Below are 19,512 nucleotides of genomic sequence, written 5' to 3' on the forward strand. Positions count from 1 at the left end.
CATTACTGTTACATAGAAAGGGAGCCTCTGCGCCAAATAGAGTATTCTCCAAGATATCTAACAATCCAATGGTGGAAGACTAACCAATGAGAAAACAAGTCATCTTATGAAAAAAAAAAACGAAAACGAGTGGATGTAATCAATTAAAGTCCAGGACGAAGCTTGGAGGCAGCCATGGCTTCCATTCCATGCAGAGCTCCTTCTGCGAGCTTATTCTTCTCTACAACCAACACTACTTCTTTTTCTTCCTCACTTAAGCTCCCCTCTCGTTTTCTTGGAACTCGGGTTGTCAAGCCCCGGCTCCGACTTGGACCCTCCAATGGGTCGAGAGCCACTTGCTGGTTCAAGTTTGGAAAGAATGGCGTCGATGCTGAGAATGCTGGAATCTATGGCAGCCAGTCACGTGACGATTTTGACAGAGACGACGTTGAACAGGTTTGTTTTCACTTCTAAGTTCTTGAATCGCAGAAAGTAGTTGAAGATAGCGTTGTGAAACGCAGACGCAATTGTCAATTAAAACAGCGGAAATGTTTTAGATATAACTTTATTGTCGTTTCTTGGTGATTTGCAGTATTTCAACTACATGGGGATGCTTGCGGTGGAAGGTACCTACGATAAGATGGAGGCTCTTCTCAACCAGAATATTCACCCTGTCGACATCCTTTTAATGCTAGCAGCCTCGGAAGGAGACAAGCCTAAGATTGAAGAGCTTCTCAGAGCTGGTGCTGACTACACGGTTAAGGACGCTGATGGCAGAACCGCTCTTGACCGAGCCAGCAGCGAGGAGATCCGTGACTTAATCCTTGGATCCCTCACTCAAAAGGCTTGACAAATATGTTTTCTTTGTCAGAGTTGGCTCTTTCTTACAAAGAAAGAGATGTCTGTTTTTGTATACCTCTAGTCTAAATCTCAGTTGTCTTACATTAAGTTTGGTCCAAAGCCTCAGGGAGCTGCAACTTTAAAGTAGAGAGATTGATCTTATACCAAAAGTTAACCTTTTTCTCCTACCAATCGTTCATCATCAATTGTTATAGAACAAGTACGCAAAAGCTTTCTAAATGGTTATTAACATAATGTCTGAGATTGTCACCAGTACAGAAGAAAGCAGACATGAAGCTGCTCAAACATCTCTAAAATCCCTGAGAAACGCAAGTATCTAATCTTGTGATATCAGTTGCTGCTTGACTCTGAATTCATTCACTCAGCAGAATTCTCGTGCAACAGTACGTACTCTCGGCTGCACCAAAAGAAAACAAACATGGCAAGAACAGGAGAATTCAGATGTTAACCCAAATAAGGTGCACAACAAGCACATATAATTACAAAGAGAAAAGGTATACGATAATGATTTATAATGGAAAACCAGGACTGAAAGTGTTTCCATTAGTATACCTGCTGTTGCCAAACTTTATGGTGTCTTTCTCAAAAAGCTCATAATATCTTTGTGGCTCAATAGGATTTTCCTGAAAAAGGTAAAAGAAGTTCTGATTACAAACATTCGAATCTACCATGATAAAGAAGCAAGCAAGAAGGAATACAATCGGGCACTTACATTGATATATGTTTTGTTGGTACTGCCAAGATCCATTATGTAAGGCCTGCAAGGTGAGATATTATGGGAAATTAAAATTTAGCCTAAAGCCCGAAGAAGAGCAAATTTAAAGCAAAATGAAAGAGTAAACAGGTTTTTACTTCACTTGCTTCCCCATCATTCCATCCGGTTTCTCCTTTTCCACTTCCCTGCGAAAAGCACATTCACAGTGAGATATATGTGTTAACCTTAAAACCCTTATTCTCATTAGATCTATTATCATCAATTTTACTATTCAAAAGGATAACTACACGTCAGGAACCTACCGGTACTGAATAACAGCATGTTGTTTGCTACATGATGGATGATCAGTGGGAACATCAGCAATCCTTCTCTCACGTCCAAAGAGATAGCAGCTTTGGCGATGTAGGTAGAGAGGCTCTGTTAATCCAACACATTTCACAAGCACAAAAATCACACACATCAAGAAAACTGATTCAGGGATTTACGAGTTAGAAGCAAATAGAAATGAGAAACAAAATACTAAATCTGAATATACATAGTCACTAAACTACAAATACAATACAATGTTCAAGGATTCAAACCGAGAATGACACGGCAAACCAGTCACAAACGTATAGATCAAAGAAGCTATTGTTCCTATTAGAGCCATGAACATTGCATAATAATATTCATTGTAGTTAAATTGACAAGTATCAAGCAATAATGTGTTTTAGTAACCATGCTAATATCTGGATGCACAACCGTCAAGACAACAGTTAGGTTTACAAGGCTATACTCTATCAAACGTTCTCGAGCATCAATTTCATTACATGTTTTACTGCATATTTTGTGGACAAATAATTGAAGTTCACCACAGAAGATAGTTTAAGTGAAATACAAAGAAGAGAAATGAACCACTACTTCGACAGATGGAGAGAGGATTAAAAGACTCACCATTCAGTGGTTCACCATCCTTAAAGACATACAGTCTCCATCTTTCGCTGGGCTTTCTAGCCTCCGGAGGCTCACTGAAGAGGAGTGTGATACCTGCAAAGGATTCAATCAATCACGGAAGCATGCCTATTGTGAAATTTAATGCGATAAACCTCCATCTCCATTCTTGGGAGCAAAAACGGAATTGGCAGTCAAAAGAATAGCTGCTAATGCAGATGCTTATATATTGCAGCTCCTAGTCTCATTAGCTATTAACTATTGACCAATGAAAACTTTCACGCAATGACAGACACAAATGCATACAAAATAAAGAAAATATGACCTGATAACAAAGGAAGATGTTTCACAGTTGAAACAGGCAATGAAGATACTATGGCATAAGTTTATACCACAGGGTAATGGTAACAGTTGATATTCTTTAATCAAATGCCTGGATCAGAAATATCACCTCTGTATCTGTTGGTATCTTCAGCAAGTTTCCCTGATAGCTCAAATGATGGTTCTTCCTGCAAGATATATCAAAATTGGTTTTGAAGTGTAAATGCATGGATAAGCCAAGAAACCTCAAAATGACATTGGAAATTGAAATTCAATAGATGCTTGATATGATACCTTTTTCTTCGCTGCCAGAGCCTCTTCAACTGCTCTCATCCTCGCGACTGAATCTTCCTCGGCATTTCTGGTGTAGAAAACCCATAACATGGTTAAGAGAAAAAAAATGATAAAGAAGTGTAAAGGCTAATCTAATAAGAAGAAAACTCACAGCTCCTCGCCGCCCCTTCTTTCAATAGAACCCTGAAAAGAAAACAAGGTAATCAAAATGACTGAAGAAAAATCTGTGGCTCGCAGAAAATAATAAATCTGCAAAAGCTTTTACTAAAAGAAAAGAAACATGAGAAGTGACGTTACTGGATATGCTGAAGGGAATGAAAGACACTATCTATAGTCATTTAGCAGCACAAAAATAGCTGGCTGCAGGTTCTAGTTATAGACTCAGGCGAAAAGCTAAATCACAGGATTCAAACAAACTATTAAGTGAACCAAGCAGTAGAGGCTAACCTTTACTAGCATACACCAAAGCTAAACAATTTCAACCACATTATCTTTTGAAGCAGAATATGGATACTCCCAGGTAAAAAAAAAAAGTAAAAACATTCTGAGATTACTAACATCTCCAAGCTAAAGAAAGACGCAGAAATACCTCATCATGCCTTGAGGCAATAGATCTCTCTTGTGAACGCCTGCTACTACTCCTGTGACTCCTATCTAACGGTGAAGTAGACCTCTCATGCCTTCCTCTAGAGTGTCTCTCATCATCCCTTTTCCTTTCACCACTGTCCTCTCTCCCTGAGCGTCTTCTCTTATCCCCAATCTCCCTATCTGTGTCTCCTTGTCTTTTCCTCTCTCTGTCCCTGTCTCTTCCCATTTCTCCATCCCTGCTGTCTCTCTTCTCCCTTCCTCTACCGTCATGCCTCTCGTCTTCTCTCTCTCTACTTCTCCCACCTTCCTTCTCGCCTTGAGCTCTTCTCAGTCTCTTCGTCCGTGGTGAAGGAGACCTAGAACTTGGAGCCATTACTTGAGACAGGTCGTTCCCTCTCTTCTTTGCCTTCCGAAAGATCAAAAAATTGAGACCAGGTTCAGAGCAAGAAAAAGGAATGTTAAGCTCTACAGAACACTAAACCCTAGTTCCGAAACGCATTACAAGAACTAGAGGAGGCGCAAAGCCCTAAAATCTACAGATTTCGAATACTAGTTTCAGAAGTTTTCGGCATAATTAAGGGTTGCGAGTATCACGACGGCTTAAGAGAATGATGGTGAAGCTAATTTACCTGGTGGCAGGAACTGTGACTACTTCGGCGCAGAGAAGAGGAGAGACCAGTGAATAAATAATCGAGTAAACATCTCCAAACTCCCTCTTGGACTAAAACAAATCTCTTATCTCCCTCTCTATTTTTCATACCCTCACCTTTTCTAATAAGAGGTGGTGAGACCATTTTAGCCTTACAATTTAACTGATTTAGATTAAATTTTTTTGAAAAAAAAACGAACCCATCTCTCTTTCAACCCGAGAGAAACCCGACGTGTAAGTTCCTCTCATCCCAGCCGTCGGCGATTCTTCCGACGTCGGAGCTCCTACTACTGTCGTTATTAACCAACTCGAGTTGAATCAAGTTGTTCATCGGAGCTCTCTTTCAACCCGAGAAACCCGACCTGGTTACTCACCTCTCAACCCAGCCGCCAGCTATTCTTCCGTCGTCGGAGCTCCTACTGCTGTCGTTCTTCACCAACTCGACTTGAATCAAGTTGTTCTTCAAAATGCAGGTGCGTTACTTCTCATTAGAGTAGCTTTTTGTTGAAATTGTTTTTGATTTGTAAATTCAGAAATTCAATTGGATTTAGATCGAAGAAAGCTTAGCACATTGGGTGTTTTACAAAGGTTTATTGGTCGATTGAGCTATCTATTAGATAAGAAATGGATTTGGCTTTCGATTAGAACTCGTTTACCATTCGAGTCGATTTTGATAGGAGAGAGAGAATGTGGTGAAACTGGTAATACTGGTATATTTAGTAAAACTAGTAGTAGTACTAATTATGATTTTTTTATATTGGTTGGTTTGGCAGGATACAATATGCGAGAACGTCAGCCTACATTTTAAATTTGAAGGACGCATGTATAGTATAATGTTCAAGAGGAATATAACATTGTTGATGTTAAAAGCAAGGATACAAAGGAAGATTGGGTTTGTTGAAAGTAACGTTCAGTTGCAGCTGAGCTACAAGCCACTACTGGTAGAAATAGTTGAGCATTGTGAGCTTAATGATGATGAGGATGTTAATGTTTATCTAGACTCTGTTAATTATGAGAAGCGAAGATGTATGTTGTTTGTGAATGTCATCCCTTCTGAGCCTCAGCCTGAGCAAGTTCCCATAGCGCCCACAATGCCCACAATGCCCATAGTGGACCAAAGTTCTGTCGGTATGAACTTTGAAAACCAACATGCGAAGGATGGTGAAATCGGACCTAACGCCATTGTTGTCTACGTAGGCAAAGAAAAGGTTGTAGAGGGTGAAGCTGAATCACGTGATGAAGGTGATGAATATACTGAGCCACGCCCTGTTGTAGAACCGGGTAAGTATATTGAACCATGGGATGACGGTTTGGATCTGACTAAACTTCAAGAATTTCCAAACAAGAAGGCATTGCAAGATGTGGTGGATAGAGCTTCATTCGCTAACTGTTTTAGTTTTGAAATAGTAAAGTCGGACAAGGTGCGTTATGTGGTCAAATGTCCTAAAGAAGGATGTAACTGGGGTTTACGAGGTGGTAGGATTCGAGATACAGATATTTTCTCGATTAGAAGGCACAACAAGATGCATACATGCTCTCGGGCTAGTCAAAGTTCAAGCAACAGTAAGAGACAAGGCACTCCAAAATTAGTTGCTTCTCTTTTACATGGTGATTATCCAGGGCAAATGGAAACTCCACCTCCGAAAATTATCATGGATCTTGTCAAGACAAAATTAGGTGTTGATATATCATATTCCACGGCGTTGAGAGGGAAAAATCAAGCTGTTACTGATTTGAAAGGTAGCCCAGAAGAAAGCTACAAGATGCTGCGATGTTATCTGCACATGTTAGAGAAGGTTAATCATGGTACAAGATCATATGTGCATTGCAATGAGAATAATAAATTCATGAACTTGTTCATAGCTTTGGGAGCTAGCAATGAAAGATTTAAAGTCATGAGGAAAGTTATAACTATGGATGCAACTTTTCTAAAGAACGGATATAAGGGTGTTCTTGTTTTTGCGTCGGCTCAAGATCCTAACCGTCACCATTATCCCTTGGCGTTTGGTGTTCTTGATGGTGAGAATGATGCAAGTTGGAATTGGTTTTTGGAGATGTTGAAAACCGTTGTTGGGGATTCTTCTGAAATAGTATTTATGACTGACAGAAATACAAGTCTCATTACTGCCATAGCTAATGTGTATCCTCTAGCTCATCATGGTTTTTGTATATGGCATTTATCCCAAAATGTGAAAGGTTATGCTCGTAACGTCAACAAAGACGTTGTTGCATGGAGATTCATGGAGTGTAGTAGGTTTTACACAGTGGCTGAGTTCAACATTGCTTACGCTTCTTTTACGACAAGATATCCTTCTGCTGCCAAGTATCTTGAAGAATCTACCCAGAAAGAAAGATGGGCAAGATGTGTTTTTCCAGGAGATAGATACAACCTAGACACAAGCAACTGTGTTGAATCGTTGAACAGCGTATTTAAAGATGCAAGGAGGTACTCCTTGATACCCATGCTTGATGCAATACTTAAAAAATTCTCTGAATGGTTTAATGAACATCGGAAAGATGTTGTGTCTGGATCAGTCGCAAATAAATTGGTGCCTTTAGTGGAGAACTACTTACATGATTTATGGGCAACTGCTGAGAAACTAAAGGTGATAGAGCTAAATGGTTTCGAACTTGAATACAATGTCATTGACAGTGACGGAAAGCCTTATTTGGTGAAGTTGCGATTGAGAAGTTGCAGTTGCAGGTTTTTCGATATACAAAAGTATCCTTGTGTGCATGCATTGGCGTCTTTCATTACATTCCAAAAATATGGAGGTAAGGATATCGAGTTACATGAGTTGTGTTCTAAGTATTATTGGACGGAGCTGTGGGCAATTGCATATTGCAGGACAATTTATTTAGTACCTGATAAGTCTCGATGGGATGTCCTGGATGAAGTCCAAGATATGCAGATCATGCCTCCGAATCGGAAAATAAAAGGGGGAAGAAAGAAAACAAAAAGGTATGCATCTGCTGGAGAAAAACGACCAAAGACTCGACCTAGGACGCAGAATAAAAGGCGCCGGAGACAAGGACTCCAATGGTTGTTATTTGGAGAAAATGTTCATGTTTGATTCACCTCTTCATGTATCAATTGTGTTTTGTTTGAAACTTAATGTAAAAATTGGTTTGAAACTTAATTTGAAGTCTATTAATGTTTTCTTCTTTCAACATGTGTATATAATAGAGTATAACTGGCACAACTAAGATAAAACTGGTAAAAATAATAAAATTGGTACTACCTAAAACCAATACATATTGTATAATACATGTGTATAAATGTTCTACATAGGTTTCTACTATAGGTGAATAATTTTCGAAAATCTACTAATTTTAAATTATTTATGAAAGAATCTCAACAAATGTTTCCTTACACTTTTAATGTTACTTTGTAAATAATTACCACAAAAGCATGAAAAAGTTATAGAATTATAACTTTTAACTTATGAAGTTGCAAAAAGCTTGTAATTGTATGTTAGTTAAGTTTAATCAACTGTAAAACTAAAAAAACTAATGCTAAGGTTTAGTATAACTAATGGTGATTTGGGCATGCCTCGAATTTGCCCATGTGGCGAACGAATCGTCAATGAGATCTCTCCAACAGAAACAGAGAAAAAGAGATGGTTTACTTGCGTTAAGTATAAGGTAAATTAAATTAAATCAAATACAATTGAGAGACATGGGTATGATGTCTGTTCGTTGATATATTTTGCAGGATGATGGATTGCACAGGCGGAAAAATTGGGCTGATGCAATTGAAGAAGAAACCCAAACCTTAAGGAAGGATGTTGATAACCATTGGGAGAGATTGAAGGAATTTGAACCCCATCATACTCAGATCTATAATTTGCAGATGCAGCTTAAGGAGAAGAGTGATGAGATTGCCAAACTAAGGGAGGAGGTGGCGTTGCTTACCACTCGAGTCGATCTCCTGGATAGGTTGTGTTTCGATTGATATTATATGAGTTGATCTCATTCTACGTTGGTTTAAAACTTGTTTAATCAGTTTCTGTTTCTTATCTTTTCCTTGAATTCTCTTGTTGAATCATGATGTTCTATCTCTCTTTTATGTGACTTCTAGGATTATGCCTCCTTCTTGAATTGAATCATGTTCTATATTTTTCTTATATGAATTCTCTAGTTTTGTTTAATTTTACGTAGTTTTACCAAAAATACGAATGGCAAATCCAAGAAAATAATGTAGTTTTACATAGTTTTACTAGTAATACCAGTACCAATCACAAAACCAAGAAAATAATTAAGTTTTACATAGAAAATAACATAGTTTTACTACTTCTTAGACCTTTTTCTCTTCGTCCCTCTCCCTCCTTCTTGTGAAGTACTCGGTTGCTCATCATCTACATGCGACTGACATGAAACCAAATTTTGTTAACACCTTTGATTTCGAAGTATTACCAAGTATTACTATAGTATTACGAAGTATTACCTTTGATTTCTCTTGCTCTTTCACATATACTTCCAACGGTTCGATCCTTTTTTCAAGACCTTCAATCTTCACCGAAATGTTATCGAACTGAGTTTTCATATCCTGCTTCATGGTCCTTAGAAGATCCACCAACTCAATAGTATCTTCTCTCGGTTGTTCATTGGCGTCTATTTCCTCATTCGCATCATTTTGTCCTGAACGAGTAGCCACATCGGCTGTGTACATCTCCTCCAAAAGTACAGGTAGTCCTCTACGAAGGCGCCACATCCAACTGGCAACTACGACATCATGGGTATCGTCTTCCTCAGCTTCTTCCATGATTAAATCGAGAAGAGGAATTTCTTCATCAATATGAGGGATCACACTAGCAATTGCCTGTGTAAACGACCTACTTTAGATACATTACAAACCAATTTATTCAAATGATTAATAATTTCAATGGTTAGGATGACTAACCTTTGTTGTACCAAGTGTATCACCTATATTCTTTAGAGGAAAACCTTTCTGACCGGTACTCTTAAATTTCTTTCTGCACATCCTAGGACTACTTGCATCCGCCTCAGAAATTTGGTCAATGTAAGTGTTTGCCAAAATTGGAACTGCCTCAAATAGTAAAAACTACACAACACAAAAAAAAAAAAAAAAAAAAACCAGCTTCACTTATAAGAAATATCAACAATGAGAAAAATTCAAATTTTAAACTAACTAACCTCCAATGGAATACAGAAACCTGGAACAGGCCATATCACATTCTCTTTATGCACGACCCCATCAAAATGCCTCATTGTATGGGAAATCTCTTCTAGCATTTTCTCGAATGATAATCTCCCCCACGGAAAAGACACACAAAAACCTAGATCATTCACTGCTCTTACAACAAAATCATCGATACCCGCAGCATCTTTCCCCGAGTCTTTTGTATGGCCTACAATGATGCTTCCTAAAAAGTAGAGAACCGCCATCTTCAACCTATCACGAGTACGATCTGGTTGCATTACCATTAGCTTTCCCCTCACATCTTGAAGTGTAATCTTTTTTTTTCGTAAAAAATACTTCCTTCGAAACTCGATACCGCCGGCTTCCTTGTAATCAAGTGGATAGCACCGACAATCTAATCCAGACATCAACGCATGTTCTCTCAGACCATACCGGATTGGAACACCATTCACAACAAACCATGCTTCCTTCTTTTTTTCGATTTTAGCCGTTCGAAGTAAGAGCAACCACATTCCCATAAACTTGTGGTTTGGTTCCCTTGGCATGTGGAAAATGTGCTTGAATTGTGGATGTTTCTCAAACCAATCCCTCTCAGAACTAGTCAATGGATGCTCTAATTTATCCAGCGTTTCCACAGTTTCAAAAATATGACACCTTGTCGATAGCTTGATTTTCTTGTTGTACTGACTAGGCTCAAAGTGCATACCTAAAGGTTGCATCGCTTCTATTTCCTCCTCTGATTCCTGCTACAATATCAGTTTTACATGAGTTATACCAGTTATACAACAACTAGTTGTACCAGTTCTACTAGTTCTACACCACCTAGTTGTACCAGTTCTACTAGTTCTACACCCATTAGTTGCACCAGTTCTACCAGTTCTACTATATCGATTTCAAATTCCAATTCAATTCTGAAAGAATGAAACAGACTTGTTGTACTTACACTTGCATCGTTGTGCTCCTCGTGCTCCCTCTCACTTTCGCTTGTACTCCTTCTCGAGTTACCTGCCGAGTTCGAACTTCCCTCCTTATCTTCTTCTTCTTCTCCTTCATCGTCTTTTTCTTCTGATTTTTCTCCTTCATCATTTTCTTCTTCCCCTTCATCGTCTTTTTCTTCCCCATCTTTACCTTCTTCTCCTTCATCGTTTTCTTCTTCCACTTCCTCGTTTTCTTCTTCCCCTTCATCGTTTCCTTCTTCTCTTTCATCGTCTTTTTCTTCCGATTCTTCTCCTTCATCGTTTTCTTCTTCCCCTTCATCGTCTTTTTCTTCCCCTTCTTCACCTTCTTCTCCTTCATCGTTTTCTTCTTCCACTTCATCGTTTTCTTCTTCTTCTCCATCTCTTGATTCCACAGAAGTAGATCTCTCGTTATCTCCTCCTTCTTCATCATCTTCTTCTTGATTACTTGATTCCGGAGTACCGGATTTTGCTTTCTCTCCTTCGTTCGTATTTTCTCTTTCGACCACCGGATTGGGTTCCTCCGAAACTCGACTTTCACTTTCTTCTGCCACCGTACTCAAAGCTCTCTCTCCTCCTACTGTCGCGGGACTCAAACCCGACACACCTACTTCCGGCGAATCGAATTTTGCTTTCGAACCACCATCTCCTTGTGAGATCTTCTTCTCTTTCAAACGCTCACTCCTCCTCACACGACCCCCCCTTGTTTTCACCATCTTCTTACTCGATTTTTGGTTGATTGAAAGAAAACGAGAAAACCCTAGTTCTACAGTTTCACCCAAATCGATTCGAGTTTCCTGAAGAAAGACGAGAGAGAGCGGTTTTAAACATAAATTTTACAGTTTTTTTTTAAAAGATACCGATTCAGTTTTTCGGGTATTAGATCCGATTTCTTTTGGTTAGACCCAGGTATTCTTTGTAATTATCTTAGTTTTCTTTGGACAATAATGTAAAACACTGATTTCTTGATTTAAAAAAAAAAATAAAAAAATAGACAAAAAAAGAGAGGGATTTTTGAGATTGTCAGTAATGTTTTAGGGAATTCTGAAACGAAAACTCTAAATAATCTCAGAAATAAGAAGAATCAGAGCAAAACGAAAAGACTCAATTAAAAGTGGTGTCTTTTGTAAATAAAAGGAAAATTGAGGGGTTTAATATTAGAAAAATCATAGACGGTGCGTCAACTTAACTAACGGAGTTAGAGTTCCATTAGGTCTTCGTTAGTAGACATGTATATATAACTAGTAACCCTTGTTCGAGTGATTTTGTTTATTCATTGATCATTGATCATTGATCATTGATCATCATCACAGACAAATCGGCGAAAAGGAAATATTTGGGAATTAGTCAATTAGGGTTTTGGATTCGGTAGATCTCTTCTTGTTGTCTTGTGTTTTTGTTATCAAAGAATGCAGAAGCTTGACCTAGTTAGGGGGAATCTATACTTAGGCGATATATGCGTAGCTCTGAGATTTCACATGTTCTCACGTTTTGCACCGCCCTCCCATATCTGTCTTCGAGGAATGGCGTAACGTGAAACTAGAATCAAAAGAAATCAAGGAAGTGTGCGTTGGTGGTGGTGATGGTCAAGACTCACTACAAGGCAAAGAGTTTGCGAGAGAGAGCGCGTTACCATCAGGTAATCTTTTATATTCTCTTGAGCGTACTGGGAAAGATCTCGAGTTTACACGAATGGTTGTGTTTGCTTATGATGAAGAATGCGAGAATCTGCTTGATTTTTTCGATCTTTGTTTGGATTTTATCGATGCTGGCCGCAAAGAGAAAGGTGTGTTAGCACATTGCTTTGCTGGACAATCTCGGAGTGCTTCTATGGTTATTGCGTATCTGATGAGGATGGAAAAGCTCTCCGGGAAAGAAGCTTTAGCATCATTGAGACAATGCGCTCAGGCTCGTCCCAATCCTGGCTTCTTAAAACAGTTAGATTTGTTTGAGAGAATGAACTTCAAAGTCGACCGTTCCAGCCCTATTTACAAGCACTTCCGTCTAAAAGATTTAGGTTACTTATATAGTACGGATAAGAAATTTCATAGATTAAAGTTGAGAGCTGATCCGGAAACAGTGTCGAATGAGAGTAGTGGTAGTACGTACCACTGCAAGAAGTGCAAGAGAATTTTGTTGTTTCAAGAGCAAGTTATTGATCATACTCCAGGTGAGGCTGATTCAGAGTTCGATGACATGTTCAAAAACATGATAGGAGAGGTTCGTAACAAGAACCCCGGTGATCCGAACCAATGTACTTCCATGTTCGTAGAGCCTATCGAATGGATGAACACAATGGAAGATTATGTGTCTGAAGGGAAGTTATTGTGTCCTAAGTGTAGCGCTAAGGTTGGAAGCTTTGACTGGTCGGGGAGTTATTGTAGCTGTGGAAGCAAGATTGTTCCGGCGTTTCAACTTCAGATGAGCCGCGTCGATGTTATCACTGTGAAAGATTGCGTGAAGAAGAAAAAGAACAACAAGCATGATAAGAGAAGAGTCTAAGCTTTGGATTTTTCTGAAGACTTCATAAATTTTGTGCAGCTTAATGAGATATATAATTATTATTGATTTTTCTTTTTTTTGCTGCATCGAATCATATCTATAATTAAAATGATTTTCTTGGAATTAAGAAAAACTAAACATTGTTTTTGATTTTCAATGTAATTTTTGACATATAATAAATAATACAAAAATAAGTAATGCATAGATATAGTGTGTTATACAAATACATGAATGATGTAGTCATGTAGAGGAAACTAAACATTCATCACACTTATTTTATAGGGTAATTTACGTATATTAGCCACATAGCGAGTTTTTTAACCACCTTTGGTCAAAGTCAAATACATTTTTCATACATTAGCCACTTAAAAAATTTGGACAAAAAATTTATTGTATGAAACTATACTTATATGTATGTTTAGTTAGAATTTGGTTCGAATGTAAACATATCAGTTAGCTGTCACGTACAAGAATTTTGTCACTACAACTAAAATAAAAATAAATAATTATAATTATAATTAAAATAATAATTTTATTATTTTTCACCACAAAAATTTTTCTCATTTATCTCTTTTCACATTTATTATTATTTTTTTATTTTTATCAGTTTGAGTTAGAATTTTTTTTCTATTTTTTTAAGATCCATTTTGATATATTTATTTTAAATTTTAAATTTTAAATTATTACTCATTTTTATTATGAATTGTGATGTTAAAGACAATTTTAGATATTAAAATTATCATGTACGTACATACTAATAATTTGTATTATTATGTGTACGTGCACAATTATAATTTGTATTACTATATGTACGTACACAATAAAATTTGTATTACTATATGTAGGTATACATAGTAATACAAATTTTATTGTGTACGTACACAATAATAATTTGCCAAAAAGAAAAACAATTAGTTCATCTATATATGGAGATTTGGAAACAGTTTAAATCTATACTTTCGGTTACTAGTTAGTAGTTAATGATATGATATACAAAATTATATAATATACATATTTTAAACATAAGATATTAGATAGTATAGATATATTATGGCAATTTACTTACAAATTTTAATTAAAAAATTTTTGACTCAGAACTTGTTTATTAGTATAATCATTCACATATATGGTTTATAGTTTGCAATTTCAGTTTACGAAGTCCTACTAAAATTTATTTTAACGTTTCATACTAAAACATGTAGTTTGACAAATTAAACTTGCAACATAATAACTAATCCAATTCAAAAAGTAGAATGACAAGGGCATAAAATAAAGCTAGGAAAGAGAAATTAGCTCAAATGCCCAATACCACGAGGAAAAAGCATCGATGAATTTGGAGAATGGTGACATTCAACCATCTAATGGTATACATATATACAACTCATATACGTACACAACTAACTATATGAGACCCACCAATTAAGTTTGTAATGTACACAACTAACATACGTACACAACAACATAATAAATGTTTGGTACACAGACAAAAATCAAACTAAGAAAAAAGCCTTGGATTTACACAAATTCAACCTAGACTACAATCTATATGTTGTGCCAAACTATGTCAAATCCAAAAAAAAACATATCTAATGTACAATGTCTCTTTACGTACACTACAAAGGAATATATTTTTGGTACACAAAACAAATCGATTTGGAGTGAAGTTACATTATATTCTCTATTTGCCGGACACCACCGACTGAAATTATTCTCGCTAAAGTGTTCTCGCTAGAGTAAAACACACATAATTATAACTACTTTTAATTATAACTATTTTTCTAACTTTTAAGATCTATTTCATTATATATTTTTTTCTTTAGTTTCTTTTGAATCATGTTATTAAAAATGTTAAGATATTAGTATTATCATTACCATGTACGTACAAAGTAATAATTTGTTTGTTCATGTGTACGTAAACATTAAAATAATCTATATTTGTTTGTTCATGTGTACACATTAAATATTACGTATACAAACTTCACAATAGTAGATAATCTAACGTACATATATACATTTTCACATAATTAATATTATATACACCGTAAACTGCATACACGTTCACGGAATAAATTCTATGAAGGGCAAAATTGTAAATTTGCAATCATCTTCAACCTGAGTATCCTCTTTTGCAACCCTAGTTTTGGAGCAGTAATTCACAGTTTTTTCATAATTCTATGGTTTCTTTATTTTAATATTTTTTAGACATAAATCTTGTAAATCTAGCATATATTAGCATATTTAAATTCAAAAACGAGATTTTGGGATGCCACCTCTCCTCTTCTAGTTTTCTTTGGATTACTCTTCACCCAATTTTTCCTGGAATTTAGTCGTTTGTTGCTACTAATTATCTCTTGAACAATCAATTATTAGCTTTCCTATTAGATGGTTTGAGAAAATAAAATACACAAAGATTTCTCACTAATTTCCAGAATTTTTGTTGGTGAAGAAGACAGTTTTTTGAACATCCATTTACTCTTGTTCTTTTTTTTTTTCTTATCTCATAAATATATATATTTTTTTATAAATTGAAACATTGCAACAGTTGGTTTGTTCCCATATAATTAATTATTTTAATCAAACTAGATTTCAGTACATCAGTTGGGTAACGAAACTAAAGTCTAATTGCTACAGGGTATAATTGTCTTATTTTTACTAGGTGGCTAAAATCTGGAAAGCTTTTTTGAGTTTGCCTTCTTGTGAGAGAAAATGTTGACTTTGAGTGGTCAGTGAAAATTATTTTATTTTATATTGTTCATCAAATACACAACATAATCACCTTGGATTAACTGATCACACTTGTTGCGGAGAATATATTTTATACGGTTAGCTTAAGCTATGAGAAATGTCTTTCTCGATTCTACGTACATGTCAACATGATAGGGTGAAGATTCGAAAAGCATATAGCATATGTTGTTTCAATATCGGCAACACGCCAACGCAGGTATATGATTTTTCTCCTACTACGATCGAATCTTCCAGGTGGTCAGATGTTAAACAAAATTCCACTCCTAGTTTATTTCTTTTTATTACTTAATTTTGGGCGTATATGAAGTAAAAGAAATGATTTGATGTTTCATAGTATATATATTTTAAGTGGTTTATACCAACTATAATAAATAAGGCTTTATTGTTGTGTGGTGCGAACAGAAGCCAACAAGATTGACGAAACACGTCGAAACCTTAATGTATGCTTTTTGCACTTCGCCGCAAGATCTAGTTGGAGCTGGTCTGGATGGTTTGTTCAATAGAAATTGTAAAATGGTGTTCTTGCCTTTATTTCATACACATATATAAATCCGCTAGAAAAAAGAAGCACTTGTCCTTCATAGGAGCCCACAAGTGAAAACACTATGCTATAAGTATAAACTATAATATCCAATTTCCTTCTTAAAATATTGCATGAGGAACTTTGAACCAAAAAAAATACTTTGAACAAAAATAAAATATTGTATGAGCTGAGGAACTTGTTGGATGAGACTGTATTTTTTGAAGCTCACAGCTTTGGTCTTTTGCCCACATGCTCTTCTTGTCTTTTGTCTATTCTCAAGTGAGATTATCCCATATGTAAATTTAGTTTTTTCTTTTTTTTGGCTGCTCGCTATAGAGAAAACTTTCGTTTGTCGGGTGAGAACTCATTGTATCCCAAATCATGTCTCCTGGTTTACTTAATTTGATGTACATATTTATATATTTCTACATATCTTGTAGAACAATTAATTTGACAACGAAAAAACCAAGTTCTAGAAGAAAAGATATTGGGCGAGCACACAAGGGTCACAAAATCGAAATTATTAATTTTAAGTTGTTTGACCCATTTTAAAAAATGTAATCTGTTTGACAACAAAGATTGTCAATTCAATGTCGTCGATGGTTATACTATATAGCATCATGTTCATCATGATTCTTTTTTTTTTTGGTTTAATGTTAACATAAAACATCATGATTCTTGATAATACGTAACATAATCCTAATGATTAATTACCAATTAAAAAAATAGCTTTAATGAAAATATATATATTTAGATTTCATAAACTAGTTTAGATTTTGGTTCAAAGTAATAGGTAATGTTTTTGTATTCTTCATGGAAATCATTATACTTCTGGTTCAAAAATATATATTTTTATATATCTGAAATAATTAATTTCTCACAGCATGCACAAACAAATGTAGTGTAATCTACCATCCGTTTTGTTTCTGATTTAAATGTTGGTTATGCATCATGCACGTCATTATTATCTTATGATTTGCAAAATCCTAGCTAGACTGTCACATATATCAGCCAGCATTGGTCATCATCACCTTCTTCGTTATTGTCATACAGTTTCACTGTGACAAAGTCCAAACTATGTTATGTCAAAACGTAAGCTAACGTAGCTCCATGCGTCATAGATTGCAGAACAAAGATGCAATTACTGTAATATCTATCAAAGATTCGGTACTAACTTTACAAATTTACACAATGAATTCGTACCTCACCACTAAAAGTGCAATATAATGTACTTGATTTGTCGTCAGCTAAACAATTATAAAACAATTGTCATGCCGGACTATAAAGGTTCGAGAACGTGGACCGACTACATTTAGAAATATATATATGCATTTATCATTTCGTTTTTAGCGTAATGTGTAATGTTGCCTTCATCACGTTTTCTGGTTTTTTTTGTTTTGAGTTTTTTTTTTCCAAATAGATCAAGACTATCATCTGCTTGTCACGTTATAAACCATATATATTATCGTTTGACACTTAGTACCAGTTCCCCACGAATTACATGTCTCCACATCATTGACTAAACTATATTTTCAATTTGTTTGCAAGAAGTTTCCCTATATCAATAAATTGTTGTACTTTTTTACATTTCTGTATACTTATATAAATGATACACCCAAACTCGCAAGGCAAATTCAATAGTATTGTTTCCGGTATATCAAGATAAATTTATTATGCATATAGCATACGGAAAATATAAGCTAGAATGAAATTAGTATATGTATCTCGTTCAAATGAGTTATAGGAAATAACACGTTTTATTGAAAACTATTAAAATACGTTTCGGTTCATCCATTAACAATTCTTTATATATTTTTTTTATCTTATATCATTGTGAGTAACTAATAGGATTAAAAATTTAGCAAACTCAAGTTGATGTGTACTGTTATAAAAAAGGTTGTTGTGTACATTTTATTCTCCACTACCCAACAAGAAGGTGATCCACTCCCCTCATGTATCTTTCTTTTGTTCTTGCACATAAAGATATCAATCTGTTCAACTGCCATATAGAATACTAAACCCACGAATAATAGTATTATATGTGGGGATGTGAATAGTTAAACAAATAATAAGAACAAAGGGACAGAATCGTGCCAAACCTACAACATTCTTGACCTCTGCCTCCCTCCTTTATTAATTACTATATAGAGGGCACATTTGAGAGAATCAATTAGGCAAATAAAAGTCTAGATAGCGTTTTTAGCTTCTCACATCTTTCTTTCTACAATATCAAACTACTATTCATCGGCCTCTTATCTAGCAAAGTGATCTCAATGGAAAACTCAGCACTAAGCAACTGCGTGAGGCGAACAGTATTCTCTAATCAACAGAGAACAATACAAGAGGGTCTAGAAGAGAGTAGTTGGACAATGTACATTGAAACCCAAGATGGATTAGGCCATAACGATGATTCTTCGATGATGTCAGATGCTGCGTCTCCTATGGGATCTGTCGAAGAAGACACGGCTTCATCTCCTTCTAACAGAACCAAGGTTAGTCGTCCACGAAGATGACAATCTTAATTAATATATGTTCGTAGTACATACATTAATAGTTTAATACACACATTACACTTATGCATAGCTATATGTATGTATGATATTTCATATGGTTTTATCTAATTAATCTCTTTGATGTGCTTGTTTCTTCAGGGTTACAGTGAAATGGAAGACAATACGATAAAAGTAAAAACCGTGATGAACATTACTAAAACTGAGGTAAGAAACTTTCAAACGACCTTCACATAGTAATATATATTTTCAAAAAATTAAATTGTTCTAACAACATTCTTACGGGTTTTTGTAGGAGAAAGGACTGAGTAAAAATGGGATAATATATGAAGAATATTGCGCAGAATTGAAGAAGAGAGGACTTTGTTTAGTCCCTTTGTCGATGTTGTCTAACTATATTGGTTGACAAAAAACTTCGATTGTGTTTTTGAATATCATATCTTTTCTCTTTTTTTTTTTTGTGATTATTTATCTTTTCTGATTCTTTTCTATAAATTAAATCTATATATTGAATGGACGACTAAGTAAATGTAGTGAAAATGAAGAGTGGATTATATGTATTATTATTTGTAATTGTATGTATAAAATGCACCAAGGCAAAAAAGTGCGAGGTAGATTCAATTGACAGTAATGAAGACTTGTAAATCATTTTCTGAAACATGTGCAATAAAGAGTTAACATGTCTCCATGAGTGTCACAATGTTTATGGATTTTTGGTACGGTATACACACAATCACATTACTTATCTGTAAATATATATTTGGAACGTCTTGTA

General features: G+C 35.6%; 6 protein-coding genes across 6 annotated transcripts; 4 read left to right on the forward strand and 2 right to left on the reverse strand.

Annotated features, from left to right (window-relative positions):
• Positions 1 to 43: 43 nt before the first annotated feature.
• On the forward strand, positions 44 to 1,007 carry LOC104785537 (protein LHCP TRANSLOCATION DEFECT-like). Its single transcript, XM_010510773.2, has 2 exons — positions 44 to 435; positions 572 to 1,007. Exons 1-2 carry the CDS (start codon positions 175 to 177, stop codon positions 827 to 829), a joined length of 519 nt encoding a protein of 172 aa, XP_010509075.1. The 5' UTR covers positions 44 to 174; the 3' UTR covers positions 830 to 1,007.
• On the reverse strand, positions 979 to 4,652 carry LOC104785529 (uncharacterized). Its single transcript, XM_010510764.3, has 11 exons — positions 4,318 to 4,652; positions 3,690 to 4,094; positions 3,252 to 3,283; positions 3,101 to 3,167; positions 2,937 to 2,994; positions 2,489 to 2,581; positions 1,858 to 1,972; positions 1,693 to 1,740; positions 1,553 to 1,598; positions 1,393 to 1,463; positions 979 to 1,237 (listed from the first exon to the last, which is right to left on the reverse strand). Exons 1-11 carry the CDS (start codon positions 4,480 to 4,482, stop codon positions 1,198 to 1,200), a joined length of 1,140 nt encoding a protein of 379 aa, XP_010509066.2. The 5' UTR covers positions 4,483 to 4,652; the 3' UTR covers positions 979 to 1,197.
• Positions 4,653 to 5,365: 713 nt separating this feature from the next.
• On the forward strand, positions 5,366 to 7,411 carry LOC147949689 (uncharacterized). Its single transcript, XM_087510053.1, has one exon. The coding sequence runs from the start codon at positions 5,366 to 5,368 to the stop codon at positions 7,409 to 7,411; it is 2,046 nt and encodes a 681-aa protein (XP_087366179.1).
• A 1,274-nt stretch (positions 7,412 to 8,685) lies between these two features.
• LOC147949690 (uncharacterized protein At3g43530-like) lies at positions 8,686 to 10,220 on the reverse strand. The gene is made up of 3 exons (XM_087455508.1): positions 9,495 to 10,220; positions 9,241 to 9,402; positions 8,686 to 9,159 (listed from the first exon to the last, which is right to left on the reverse strand). Exons 1-3 carry the CDS (start codon positions 10,218 to 10,220, stop codon positions 8,692 to 8,694), a joined length of 1,356 nt encoding a protein of 451 aa, XP_087311634.1. The 3' UTR covers positions 8,686 to 8,691.
• Positions 10,221 to 11,759: 1,539 nt separating this feature from the next.
• Positions 11,760 to 13,035, forward strand: LOC104705909 (uncharacterized). Its single transcript, XM_010422007.2, is given in 3 exon segments — positions 11,760 to 11,915; positions 11,918 to 11,944; positions 11,947 to 13,035. Coding segments are annotated over 3 exon segments (1,089 nt in total). The 5' UTR covers positions 11,760 to 11,866; the 3' UTR covers positions 12,960 to 13,035.
• A 5,370-nt stretch (positions 13,036 to 18,405) lies between these two features.
• Positions 18,406 to 19,187, forward strand: LOC104785547 (vascular-related unknown protein 3-like). Its single transcript, XM_010510785.2, has 3 exons — positions 18,406 to 18,719; positions 18,879 to 18,944; positions 19,033 to 19,187. The coding sequence occupies exons 1-3, from the start codon at positions 18,501 to 18,503 to the stop codon at positions 19,141 to 19,143; spliced, it is 396 nt and encodes a 131-aa protein (XP_010509087.1). The 5' UTR covers positions 18,406 to 18,500; the 3' UTR covers positions 19,144 to 19,187.
• Positions 19,188 to 19,512: the final 325 nt, after the last annotated feature.

Source organism: Camelina sativa, chromosome 1 (genome assembly GCF_030686135.1).
Source record: "Camelina sativa cultivar CO46 ecotype springtype chromosome 1, ASM3068613v1".
NCBI classification, from domain to species: domain Eukaryota; kingdom Viridiplantae; phylum Streptophyta; class Magnoliopsida; order Brassicales; family Brassicaceae; genus Camelina; species Camelina sativa.

Bases quoted from the DNA above. Each gene is read 5' to 3' on its own strand.
- LOC104785537 (XM_010510773.2), top strand. From the start codon at position 175: ATGGCTTCCATTCCATGCAGAGCTCCTTCTGCGAGCTTATTCTTCTCT. The intron at 436-571 runs GTTTGTTTTCAC...GGTGATTTGCAG, and splicing joins ACAGAGACGACGTTGAACAG to TATTTCAACTACATGGGGAT.
- LOC104785529 (XM_010510764.3), bottom strand. From the start codon at position 4,482: ATGGTCTCACCACCTCTTATTAGAAAAGGTGAGGGTATGAAAAATAGA. The intron at 2,995-3,100 runs GTATCATATCAA...TATATCTTGCAG, and splicing joins CTCTGGCAGCGAAGAAAAAG to GAAGAACCATCATTTGAGCT. The intron at 1,464-1,552 runs GTAAGTGCCCGA...TACCTTTTTCAG, and splicing joins CCAACAAAACATATATCAAT to GAAAATCCTATTGAGCCACA.
- LOC147949689 (XM_087510053.1), top strand. From the start codon at position 5,366: ATGTTGTTTGTGAATGTCATCCCTTCTGAGCCTCAGCCTGAGCAAGTT.
- LOC147949690 (XM_087455508.1), bottom strand. From the start codon at position 10,220: ATGCAACCTTTAGGTATGCACTTTGAGCCTAGTCAGTACAACAAGAAA. The intron at 9,403-9,494 runs GTTAGTTAGTTT...TGTGTTGTGTAG, and splicing joins GTTTCTGTATTCCATTGGAG to TTTTTACTATTTGAGGCAGT. The intron at 9,160-9,240 runs GTTAGTCATCCT...TCGTTTACACAG, and splicing joins ATACACTTGGTACAACAAAG to GCAATTGCTAGTGTGATCCC.
- LOC104785547 (XM_010510785.2), top strand. From the start codon at position 18,501: ATGGAAAACTCAGCACTAAGCAACTGCGTGAGGCGAACAGTATTCTCT. The intron at 18,720-18,878 runs GTTAGTCGTCCA...TTGTTTCTTCAG, and splicing joins CTCCTTCTAACAGAACCAAG to GGTTACAGTGAAATGGAAGA. The intron at 18,945-19,032 runs GTAAGAAACTTT...GGGTTTTTGTAG, and splicing joins TGAACATTACTAAAACTGAG to GAGAAAGGACTGAGTAAAAA.